Source organism: Equus przewalskii, chromosome 31, assembly GCF_037783145.1.
Source record: "Equus przewalskii isolate Varuska chromosome 31, EquPr2, whole genome shotgun sequence".
In the NCBI taxonomy this organism is placed as follows: Eukaryota; Metazoa; Chordata; class Mammalia; order Perissodactyla; family Equidae; genus Equus; species Equus przewalskii.
This window is the reverse complement of record NC_091861.1, coordinates 14,015,050-14,027,132: the sequence shown is the minus strand read 5'-3', so window position 1 is coordinate 14,027,132 and position 12,083 is coordinate 14,015,050. Positions and strand designations below refer to the sequence as shown.

Here is a 12,083-nt window from a genome sequence, read left to right as displayed (position 1 = left end):
AGTATGTGTTGTTTTCTGCCCATTTGGTCAATGTGGTCATGATTTTTTTTAAAAAAATTCTGTCTTCACTTAATGTATATATATATGGGGTGTGTGTGTGTGTGTGTACCATATACACACCATATATATATGGTGTCTTAGACATATACACATATATCTCGTAGATAGATAACAGACATTTGGTATATGATATATATATCTTGCATGTAATTAGTTCAACAATGAAAGCAATGTTTTGTTCTAGATAGTATGTCTAAGTGTTAGGGATATAAAGATGAATAAGATATACACTGTGCTAATCTAGAGCAAAGCAAATATACAAAGCCTTATGAAATAGTGCATCATTATAGGAGGTCAACTAGGGGAAGAAATTTAAAGACAGAAAAATGAGTTCTGGTTATATTACTAGTTATTATATTGCTATTACTATAGTCAATGAGGCAGATGGAAATGCTGAAAACTTCTTCTCAACCATTGCTTTATCATTGTTATTCTATCTTAGGTTAATTATACCATTTATTCTGAATTGGCTAAGTGGCGTCTTATTTACCCAACTGGGGGTGTTTTCAAGGCAAAGTTTGATTTCCAGAGGACTGGCTGCTGCTAAGTTGTATCTTTAAAGTCATAGGTTTATGTCGGCATTAACTGTGCATACAGGCCACATGTTATATTTTCATCTTGCACCAACCTTTATTATAATCTTATTAAACATCTTTGCCTCTATCATTGAATGTTTTTTGTCATCTGGAAAGGGGGAAGGGTGAATCATGGTGCCACCCTGACTCCTACAACTCTGTTGGCCTTCAAAGCTGCAGCACTGAGGTGGGGAAATGACTTGGGACTGCTTTAAATCCTCTCCACGCTTGTTCACTGTGAGGCATTGGGTGAGTTACTTAACCTCCCTGAGTTTCAGTTTCCTAATCGACCTCATAGAAGTGTTTTGGGGATTAAATTAGATGGAATAATGTGTGCCCAGCCCTCAAGTTGTGTTAGTTTGCTTCCTTTAATTCACAAAGAGCTTTTCTTGCCCGTGATGGAATCACGGTTACCTCCAGATTCTCTTCACTTAGTGGGGTTTGTTGGACTTTAAGGAGAAGTCTGTAGAGTAGGGTTTGTCTAAAATTCGTGAGGGCACCCGAGTCCAGTGGTATGAATCTTTTTCTTTTTCTACACTTAATTCAGAAAAAAGTCTATTCTAATGCCAAATATTCTAGGAAGCATTTGTGGCCAAATTACTTGAAACCAATCATATACGCACTTGGAAGGAAAGTCCATTTTTAAATCAGCAGGACGATTATGCATTTTTGATTTACAAGGTTTAAAGAGAGTAAGTAAATCTTCTAGATATACAGATAGTCATTTAATGGTCATTGATTACATCCAGTACTATGCTTTGAAATGATATCACATTGAAGACATGATCCCTGCCCTGGCGAAGCTTATGAACTTACTGGAGAGATCAAACTCATATATAGGAAATGACCACAGAACAATTAGACTCAGTATCAGGAAGGGCAGCATAAAGCGATAGGGCTTCAGCCCCTGAGTACTGAGGAAGGCAGGATATAGGGCTTGGGGAGGAATTCACTATAGTTCTGGGAGTCTTAGGATCATCATGTGACTGGTTCACAGAACACTATCATTTAAAGACAGACAGAATTTTTTAAAAACCACTGAAATGCTCACTTCCTGTAGAAACTCAAGAACATAATGCAGTTGCTCTTTATGTATTTGAGGTGAATGCATGCTTCTAAAGTCTCATTGTTCAGGCTCATTTGCTTTCTGACTCTCACTACACCCTGTTGTACGAAGGTACAACATAGTGTGTCTCACTACGTCCCGATACATTCTTAGTCTGCAGGATACGGAATATCTTTATAAATCACAAAAAGTCACATTGGGAGTAAAAGTGCCAGCCAGAGACTTACCTCAAAAGCTGAGGCATGCCACCTATTTTAATGTCGGTGGATTTAGGAACCAAGGTGAGGACGTTCAGAGGGTGAGCAAGGGTCCTCTGAAGTGGACCCCTCCTCTGGCCCCTCCCCACATCCCAGCTCCCCAAACTAAATAAATAGGGAGGCTGAACAACAAAACCATTAACTTAATAGCATAGAATTTATGGCTGAAATCTTGCAAAGCTTATGTCAGCAAAGTAAAATAATTACTGTCACTTTCTTTTAGACACTTGGCTTTATGGTTCCTGTCACCTTTATCATAACACACAGCTGATTTAGTAGGTCTATTTTTCATGGCAAATGGCCTGGTGTTATGTTTTTATGCATGTGGCCATGCTGTTGAGATGACAATACATGGATATACTAGAGTGGAGCTAAATTTAGATAATGAATTGGAATACTGTTAATGGTTTTGGTTTAGTCATGCTGTCAGTATGCCAACTGAGTTTTTCCTCTTGCTCTTTTCTTCTCCAGATTCTCAAATCCAAAGATTTAACATCTCCAACCCAGCGTTACATCGACAGCAAAGTGGTGAAAACAAGAGCAGAAGGCGAATGGCTCTCCTTTGACGTCACTGACGCTGTTCATGAATGGCTCCACCATAAAGGTTACCAGCACCCTCTCTTTTCCTCCCTAGATGTTCAGTGACCCTAAAGTATGGCAAGTTGCTTGCAGATTTAAGGGTGTAGACACACGTACAAATGACCTCCTTGACTTAATGTTTTCCAGACAGGAACCTGGGATTTAAAATAAGTTTACACTGTCCTTGCTGCACCTTTGTACCGTCTAATAATTACATCATCCCCAACAAAAGCGAAGAACTAGAAGCAAGATTCGCAGGTAACTGAAACTTGGTCCTATGAGGTGGGGGAGGGAAGGGCCTGTGTTGATAATCTCATGGGGATGAAGTCAGCTTGCATGTGAAAATGGGATTGTTTGGTGAGGCCTGGGGGGTTTCATTTGTTTGGGTAACGATATGGTTGGAGAAAGATAGATGAAGGCAGAAAGGATTAAAGAAAGGAATTGGTTCCCAGTTTACACTGCTTCATGCCCAGTGATGATTCGGTCAATACTAACTGACTGACTTATCAACCCTCTAAACTATTAAATAGTCAGTTAAGCCCTTTTTTCTTCATTTAAGCAAACCAACTTTCTATCCATGCTAATATTGTAGAAGAAGAAGATAGCATGCATTCAAGGAAATCCATTGATAATGCCCCAAACCCGACGTCAGGAACCCACAACTGTATTTCACAGAAGAAAGGAGTCCTCTCACACTACGGCTTTTTCAACCTTACATGTATCAGAACACCCCACCTTTTGTAGCTCGTGCCTGATATTTCAAGTGGCTTCCTTGTCAGACTTTTATAACAGTTTATAAACACAAAACAAGTGATCTCATATTTTTGCTCACCTTATGGTGAATTAGCCAAAAGTCAGGGAGAATGAGGCGATGCCAAAGGTTTGAGTCACTTCATGTATTAGATATCAAGTCATTGATGATGAGAAGTGAGAGGGAGTCAGTACACGTGCTGGGGCAGCAGCATCAGCGCCACACCACCAGGCCTGGGAACTAATGTCCCTTCCCTAATGAACACCACCCGGGACCTCCGTCCACTTGCAGAAGGCTACAGTGGCTCTTGCTCATGGAAAAATACTCCCAGAGGTCTAGAGATTTATTTCAGACTCTAGCATAGCCGTGATTCTCTAGAGTGCGGAGATTAAATGCTTAACTGGCAGTCTCTTGAGCATGCTTTGGGCAGCTCAAGTTTCTAAATCTCAGATGGAATCAGGAAAGTGTTGAGGATGCCATAAAATAAATGAAAAAGCTCTTTCTTCACAACGTCCCAAAATAGCATTAGGTAAAGGTGACTTCTGTTTCAGTTGAACCTCATTCACTGCAATTTGGTGTAAGTCTCAGTTCATGTCCATTAAGCAAGTCTTTTGAGTTTGGTAGTCCTAGGAAGAGAGGGAGCCACTGGGTGACAAGGCATTTTCTATTGCTGTGGGTTTGGTTGTTGAGGGGTTGAACACAGCCTAAACTGAACATTGACTAAAAGAAACTGCTGAGATCGCCCTTGGACTATAGGTCAAAGACTTCTTCTGTAGTGACTTTCGTAACTAGCAAGCCCTGTCTTGGACACTGAACTGTCCTCCTCCTCTGACAAGAGTCTCATTTAGAAGTGTTCATTGTCACGTGCAGCAGTCCTCTTGTGCCATATCTATATCCGCGGGGAATGACTATAGCCAGCTGCCGCTGCTGTTGTGGTCATCACTGCTATTTGTGACAATATGCAAAGAAAAAAAAATATGGCTGATTATATTTGATGAAAGTAAAGCTAAATGTTTATTACTCAAATGCATTTTTTCAAGGTATTGATGGCACCTCCACATATACCAGTGGTGATCAGAAAACTATAAAGTCCACTAGGAAAAAAAACAGTGGGAAGACCCCACATCTCCTGCTAATGTTGTTGCCCTCCTACAGACTTGAGTCACAACAGTCCAACCGGCGGAAGAAGCGTGCTCTGGACGCAGCCTATTGCTTTAGGTAAAGGAGATACAAATAAAACTAAGCAATTGTGTGTGTTACGTCTTGTGCTGCCTTTTCCCTCTCTTTCCGTACAAGTTAACTTGAACTCCATTCCTTGCTGCAGGCCAGGTATAGTACAGTATAGCCATCGTATCTGGTAACATCATTCTTCCCAGAGGCTTAAAACAGTTATTTCTGTGTTGTATTCATCAGCATTTTAGCAATGAACCAAGTGTGAAGGGATAAACTAGCCCCCTGAGTTTTTCCCCAAAATCCCTCTGAAGCACTCTGGGGCCGAAGAAGAAAATGAGCCCTCTGTTCCCCAGAGCAGATACATGTTTATTTCAAGTGCATGATGGTAGCTTCCTAATTGGGAAGACCCACCATCCGTATGGAGACTTCACCCTTGCTGCAGAGTGCCCATGGTCATACCTCTTTCACAGTAACAGAGATGAGAGAGACTGGAGAAGAATGCTGTTTGTCATGTCTTTAGCTGCAGAATGAGAGAAGTGAGGGCAACGCAAATTTATTTCCCATTCCCATGCGAGTTCATGGAGGCAGAGTGTGAATGTTCTTCTGTGGCTTCCTGTCAAGCCTGATAAGAGGAAGGCTGTTTCTTCATTTCAAGGGTTATGGGGCAGTGAGGGGTCCTCACTGATAAAGTGCCCAAAGTGTCCGAATTCATGAGTAAAGTGGCATGTTTTGGGTGCCGCAACCAGCAGTTGCACTAAGCGAGACTCCATGTTTCTTGATCTGTGGTTCATTCCTATATCAAGGAACGTGAAATGAAATAAAGAATTTGTTCTCGAAGGAAAATGCCCAGGTGGTTCTTTGAAAATAGCTACTGTACTTCATCCATTTTGTATTTGAAAGGGCAGTGGAGGCTGGATGGCGTAACTGCTTAGTGCTGGTTAGAAAGGGCTTGGTCTCCATCTGCTGCCTCTCCGCTTATATCTAGTCTTTCAAGGAAAAGGTTTGGTTTTTGAGGTCACAGATAAGGGGGTCAGGGTATAGAACCCATAAGGGAAGGTAGTCCAGCGAATCGCCATAACATCCCATCATGAAAGTCAACTGAGATCACAGTAAAACCATTAAAACCTGGCCTGTGACATTTGCTCATAGATATTTGTTGAATAAATGAATGAGTTGTTTTTCTGGTTTGGGATGAGGGGTGGGGGGAGATCAGCTTTACGATCTCCATTGTTCTTTCTTTTAACAGAAATGTGCAGGATAATTGCTGCCTACGTCCACTTTACATTGATTTCAAGAGGGATCTTGGGTGGAAATGGATACATGAACCTAAAGGGTACAATGCCAACTTCTGTGCTGGAGCATGCCCATATTTATGGAGTTCAGACACTCAGCACAGTAGGGTAAATATTTGGCTAACTTGTCTCTTCTATTCTTGGGTTGCTAATGTGTACCTGCTGATAGTATTTCTAAATGAATTCTAATTAACCTGGTTCCTTTCCATCATCACACATAAATGGGCGCTGGAGAAATCCTTTTGAATGATGAGGAAGAGTGTAGGATGTAGTGAACTCAGAAAGTAACACTGATCAGTTAGAACAGTAGGTCTTGCCTTCCCAATTAGATTATAAGCAACTCGAGGACAATTTTATTTAATTTTTCCTTTGTTTTATGTTCTTAACAGCTGTAAGCATAAATAGATAGCGAGAAAAGAAACTGTTTGGGATGAATCTATCACATAGTGTCAAGTACAGCTGTGAAGGGACTCACGTCCCCATCTAAAGAAAGGATCTGTCACCCGTATCAGGGACTGTCATATTAGAAAGAACATTAGGACTTGAGCAGATGCTTTGGCATAGAGATTCACTAGTGTATGACAGTTAGAAAGTTGGTGAACTCCTCTGACCCTCAATTTATTATCAGTAAAAAGGAATGTCTACATTAAAAAGAATATGTTTAGGGGCTGGCCCCGTGGCCGAGTGGTTAAGTTCGCGCGCTCCTCTGCAGGCGGCCCAGTGTTTCGTTGGTTCGAATCCAGGGCGCGGACATGGCACCTCTCATCAAACCACGCTGAGGCAGCAGCCCACATGCCACAACTAGAAGGACCCACAACGAAGAACATACAACTATGTACAGGGGAGCTTTGGGGAGAAAAAGGAAAAAAAAATAAAATCTTTAAAAAAAAATGTTTAAAATAATAATGCCAAACTTGAGAGTTGATAGGAACAAAAAGATGATATATGTGAAAACGATTTGAAAATTGGCATCTCTAAGTCTTTTTGAATATAACCCAAAGTAAACAAGAATCTGCATATTTTGTCAAGTTACTTCAATGAGGATGGAAGGCTAATTCAGAAGACAGGTCCTAATTCAGAATCCATGGGTTCCCGGCCCAGATTTGCAAAGACGTTTTCTATGTAACAATGATATTTGTGCAAATACTTCTTCCTGGTGCCTCATCATGTACGATTTTAGAGATGAAAAGGACTTCATAAGTTATCTTGTCCAAACCTTTCACTTTTCTAAAGAAATTGGAGTCTAGATCATGTAGATGACTTGCCCAAGATCAAATGGTTGGTGACAAACCAAAACTTGGAACTCAGGCCTCCTTGTTTTAGAACCAGACCTCCGATTGCTCTGTCTGCCTGAGTTTAATTCCTGAAATGTGGCTACACATTGGGGTTGTGCCTCCGTAAATCACCTTATTAAAGAGGCATTCAAAAAATTGCCTTCACTGCAGGATAGGAAAATGAATCTGCTGCCAAGAAGATCACATAATGCGTTCAGCTGAATTCAAGAGTTTCAGGGTTATCAATTATTTTAGACAATCTGTATTATAAAGTTCCCTCTTTAATTCGTATGAAAAATCATGTGTTAGTGGAACATGAAGTCTATTTATTTATAAATGCCTACATATGCTAGACTTTAAGTTGACAGATATAGCTCCCCTTCCTTCAGCTGTTTTCCCAGCTCCCCTGTAGATTTTGGCACTCTGGGCTGACCATGTGCTTGGCCATGTGAGCGAAGCTTGCTCATGCCTGTCCCTTTGTCTGAGCTCTCTGGCCAGGCTGCCTCATCTGGGCTGTGGCAACAGTAGCTGTAATGTGGGCAAGGCCCAGTTGCCAAGTAGAAACATAATTCTCCTCCCTGATACACAGAGGGAGTGTGTGAAGGCTGAGCCCATGCTTGTTTTTCAAGGAGAGAGGAAGAATAACTGTCATGGTCACAAATATGTGGTTTGGACAGTTACCCAAGAAGCCAGAGGTAGCTTAATAAAGTAGTCAGTGTTGCTGCGCTGAACAGATCTTCTGTCTTAGGCTGAAAAAATTGCAGTGAATCTCGAGGAAAAGGTCACTTGCTGTTTGACTAATACATTAATGGCATCCTTGGAAATGTCTCTTTATCATCACTGGGGAACCTACATACTTCCATTGGGGAAAGTCACATACCCATTGATATAGAGTGGGGTGAAAGGAATGGGACTAGCTGTAGAACTTTCTCTTCATTTTGTTTTAGGGACAGCTATCCCCTCCTCCAGCTTAGCCACTACCATTTACCACATGGAAAGCTAAATGGAGTGACGATTATTATTATTATTTTTATTATTGTTTTAAGCAAAATGTAAGAAAGTGAATAGTTAAGAATATAGATTGCCTTTGATGTCATTCTTAGCGTGATTGTATTTATGAAGCAATGATAAGTGAAGAGACTTTTATCTTTTAAATGAAAATTTAGGTGGCATTAAATTAGACTGAAAAGACACTTAGCATAGAACGATTTCACCTTGCAGACAAATGTCTTTTTCTCTATCTAAGGGTAGATTAAAGCTCTGTTGGGAATTTTAATTAAAAAATTTGTGTTTCTATGTATGCATGTATTCGTTTCTTCACCTAGCACGTGAGTCTTATTTTGTCCAGAGGACACTTACCAGGGCTGTGAAGTAAAAACAAAGTCTGCAGAATCCCTGGTCTTAAGGGGACTCATCTAGGTGGGAATTGAAAATACGTGCTTACGAAACAGCTTAAGTTACAAAGAAGTGTAGAAAAAACACCTACTACTAAGAGGACCAAAATTTTTGAGGGCCTAATTAGTACGTGCAGCAAAGCAGCGATCAAAGTAAAGACATATTGGAAAATCTGGAAAATCTGTTGAGTGAGCAATTTTGTCCAGTTTCATTTGTTTACCATGTACAGGAAAAGGATTCTATGGGAAAATGGGGGATGCGGCGATTGCTAGGGACACATACCAATTTGACCATAAGTGGGAGTTAAGAAAAGGAAATTGCAAAGCAAAACTAATTTAAATTGCCTACTCTGTGCTCTGACTGATAAGGTGACAAGTTGGAATGGTTCGTTAAAAAACAATTGCCCTTTTTCTTGTTTTTTTAGTCTTTTCCTATGTTGTCTTTCCTCTTCTGTGTCCTTTTAGGTTCTCAGCTTATATAATACCATAAACCCAGAAGCATCTGCTTCTCCTTGCTGTGTGTCGCAGGATTTAGAACCGCTGACCATTCTCTACTACATAGGCAAAACACCCAAGATCGAACAGCTTTCTAATATGATCGTCAAGTCTTGCAAATGCAGCTAAGATTCTTGGAAAAGTGGCCAGATGATAATCACACGGTGTTGATGATGATAACGACGACGACAATGACAATGTTTGTAACAAGAAATCATAAGAGAGCCTTGCTTCATCAGTGTTAAAAAAAAAAAATTGAAAAAGCGGTACTAGTTCAAACTCTTTGGAAGTTTGTGTTCCGTTTGTTAAAACTGGCATCTGAAACAAAAAAAGTTGAAGGCTTTATTCTACGTTTCACCTACTCTGTAAGTGAGAGAGACAAGAAGCAAAACCTTTTTTTTTTTTTTAAGAAAAAAAAATAAACACTGGAAGAATTTGTTAGTGTTAATTATGTGAAAGAAAAAAAAAACAAAACAGGAAAATCCCATTAAGTGGAGTTGCTGTACATACTGTTTCTATCCCGTGCCTCACCTGATTTTTCTGTATTGCTATGCAATAGGCGCCCTTTCCAGTCTTACTCCTAGAGTTAACAGTGAGTTATTTATTGTGTGTTACTATATAATGAACATTTCATTGCCCTTGGAAAATAAAACAGGTGTATAAAGTGGAGACCAAATGCTTTGCCAGAAACTCATGGATGGCTTAAGGAACTTGAACTCAAACGAGCCAGAAAAAAAAAGGTCATATTCACGGGATGCAAACCCAAGTGAGTTATTATATGACCAAGCAAGTCTGCATTGAGATAAAGACCCTAAAAACACATGCTTTGTACCAGCTGCCTAAGGAAGCTTCTTGTAAGGTTCAAAACTGAAAAGCCTGTTAATAAAGAAAACTTTCAGTCAGAATAAGTCTGTAAGATTTTTTTTTTCTTTTTAATTGTAAATGGTTCTTTGTCAGCTTAGTAAACCAGTGAAACGTGGAAATGTTTTGATATGTACTGGTCAGACTTCGGACCTTAAAGTATTGCTGTATCTCTCTGCTATCGGGTTCTCCTTCGTTCTGGTATACGTAACCATACCTATTTTATTACCATAGTTGGGTAGAGAAGCCGGTGTAATTGGAAACACATCTGGAGATCTCTTTTGCAAACTATTAAATCAAAACATTAACTACTTTATGTGTAATGTGTAAATTTTTACCGTATTTTTAATGTTCTGTAATAATGTCAACTCTGATTTAGATTGGACTTCAATTTGGGCTCTTTTTAACGATCACTCAGAATTGTGTGTTTCCTGTAGCTGGCCAGTACTTTTGAGTAAAGCCCCCGCATTTTGACTTGCACTACAGAGACATGTGTTATAGTATTTGCTCCACCTGTGCTTTGTGCCTACTTTATTATTAAGACATAAGCTACCTGAGTTCACTTGTCCTTTTGTTCCTTTTATAAAAAGGATAGATTTAAGTTCAGCAGTCTTCCTTCATCTTCGAAGCATCATTACTAATCAAATCAGACATTAAAAATCTTTGACTTTAGGAAAATTGAGGGGAATAGATACATAGATAATTGCGGTGAAATATTTTAGTTTTAGCGAGGGCTTAAGGATCCCTCCCTAAACTCAGAATCTTGGTGACTGAGTGAAGAAAGGTTTCTCTAACTTGGTTAATGAGTATTTTCCCAGAATTCTCTTGTTATTAAAAAGCAGACAATTCATAGGGATCATTTTTTTCCTTTAATCTAGTTTTTAGTGTTCAAGGGGAGATGGAAAGATTCACATTTCAGTTGATTTTTTTTTAAGGGAGACGAAAACCCCAGGTCAGCATAAGTCATTAGTTTATTTCACTGAGGTTAAGATTTTTATAGATGTTCTTGGAAGGTTGAAAAGGCACAAGCCAAATTCTCCCATCATCAAAACATTCTTCCATTCCTCTGAATGAGAGTTAAAATCTGCATCTGAGGCCACAATTTACCTTGTGTTAATGAATTATTCCCACACCATTGCAGAGAAGGTAACCTTATGTCAGGGTTTGTAGAATATGTCAGTTTGTCAGTTGTCTCTTATTTCATTTTAACATAAAAATGAATAGGTAAAAATGGAATATTTGCAGTTTCACCTAAAGAGCAGCACAGTGAGGTGTGGATCCAAAGTGAAATTGTTTGATATTGACACTTCTTTTTTGGAATTTCCGGACCCTTAATTAAAATGGCGGATTGGGTTTGCAAGTTTGAAAACTGGAAAAGCAAGCGATGGGATGCCACCATAGCGAACAACCCTTGTGTTGGATGTAACCCAATCCCAGATTTGAGTGCGTTGATTCTTTTCTCTTCCACTTTTCTATTAATTCTATGTAAATCACTTTTATTTCTGCAGGTATTTTTTCCTCTCAGATAGAATGACATTTTGTTTGTATTATTTTGTCTTTCCTCATGAATGCACTGATAATATTTTAAATGCTCTATTTTAAGATCTCTTGAATCTTTTTTTTTTTTTTTAGTTTGGGGGTTCTATAAGGTCTTTATTTCCCATAAGTAAATATTGCCATGGGAGGGGAGGGGGAAGGGAGGGAGGTGGGGAGATGGTAGTATGCGGGTGGGGGTGGGGCAGCAGTTTTTATGTGTTAAGCAGCAGTACAATGTCATGGTTGGCAAGGTTTAAAAAAAATGGAATATAAGAATAGTTGTTTTGTATTTTGATGATTGATTACGCTGTATTTTAACACAATGTATGTCTGTTTTTGTGGTGCTCTAGTGGTAAATAAATTATTTCAATTATAAGTGGATGTGTTTTTTCCTATCATGGTGTCATCACTGAGGCCAGAGAACACCTCTGATGCAATGAGAATGTGATCAAGCTGGAAAAGTCACACCATCTTTAAGGTTGGACTTTTTTCTCAAGGGTATTCACTCCAGAAATGTCATGCTTTGTATCTCAGGAGCCAGGACATATCTATTGAGAAGAAAGCCCTGTTCAGTCTTTTTATTCTCTTGTCTATTGCTATTTGGTAATTGTTGGAAATTTAGTTTTCATTCAATTTGACTGTCTCCTAGAAAAAATGCAGAGAGATATTTGGACCATGCTTTGGCTTTCTGGTTCTATGTTCTGCCAACCCCAGGGCCAAAAGAACTGGTCTAGACAGTATCCCCTGTAGCCCCATAACTCGAATAGTTG

General features: G+C 39.5%; 1 protein-coding gene across 3 annotated transcripts in view; it reads left to right on the top strand.

Moving 5' to 3' along the window:
- Positions 1-11,689, top strand: part of TGFB2 (transforming growth factor beta 2) — an 84,647-nt gene extending 72,958 nt beyond the window's left edge. For 2 of the 3 annotated variants that reach the window (XM_008509977.2, XM_008509971.2), the window contains 5 exons: positions 2,430-2,562; positions 2,685-2,795; positions 4,329-4,506; positions 5,708-5,861; positions 8,887-11,689. In XM_008509977.2, the coding sequence (XP_008508199.1) occupies positions 2,430-2,562; positions 2,685-2,795; positions 4,329-4,506; positions 5,708-5,861; positions 8,887-9,045 (735 nt within the window). In that variant the 3' untranslated portion in view covers positions 9,046-11,689. The remainder of the gene's footprint in view (positions 1-2,429; positions 2,563-2,684; positions 2,796-4,328; positions 4,507-5,707; positions 5,862-8,886) is intronic. The other variant, XM_008509983.2, reaches the window with a different exon arrangement.
- The last annotated feature ends 394 nt before the right edge of the window (positions 11,690-12,083 follow it).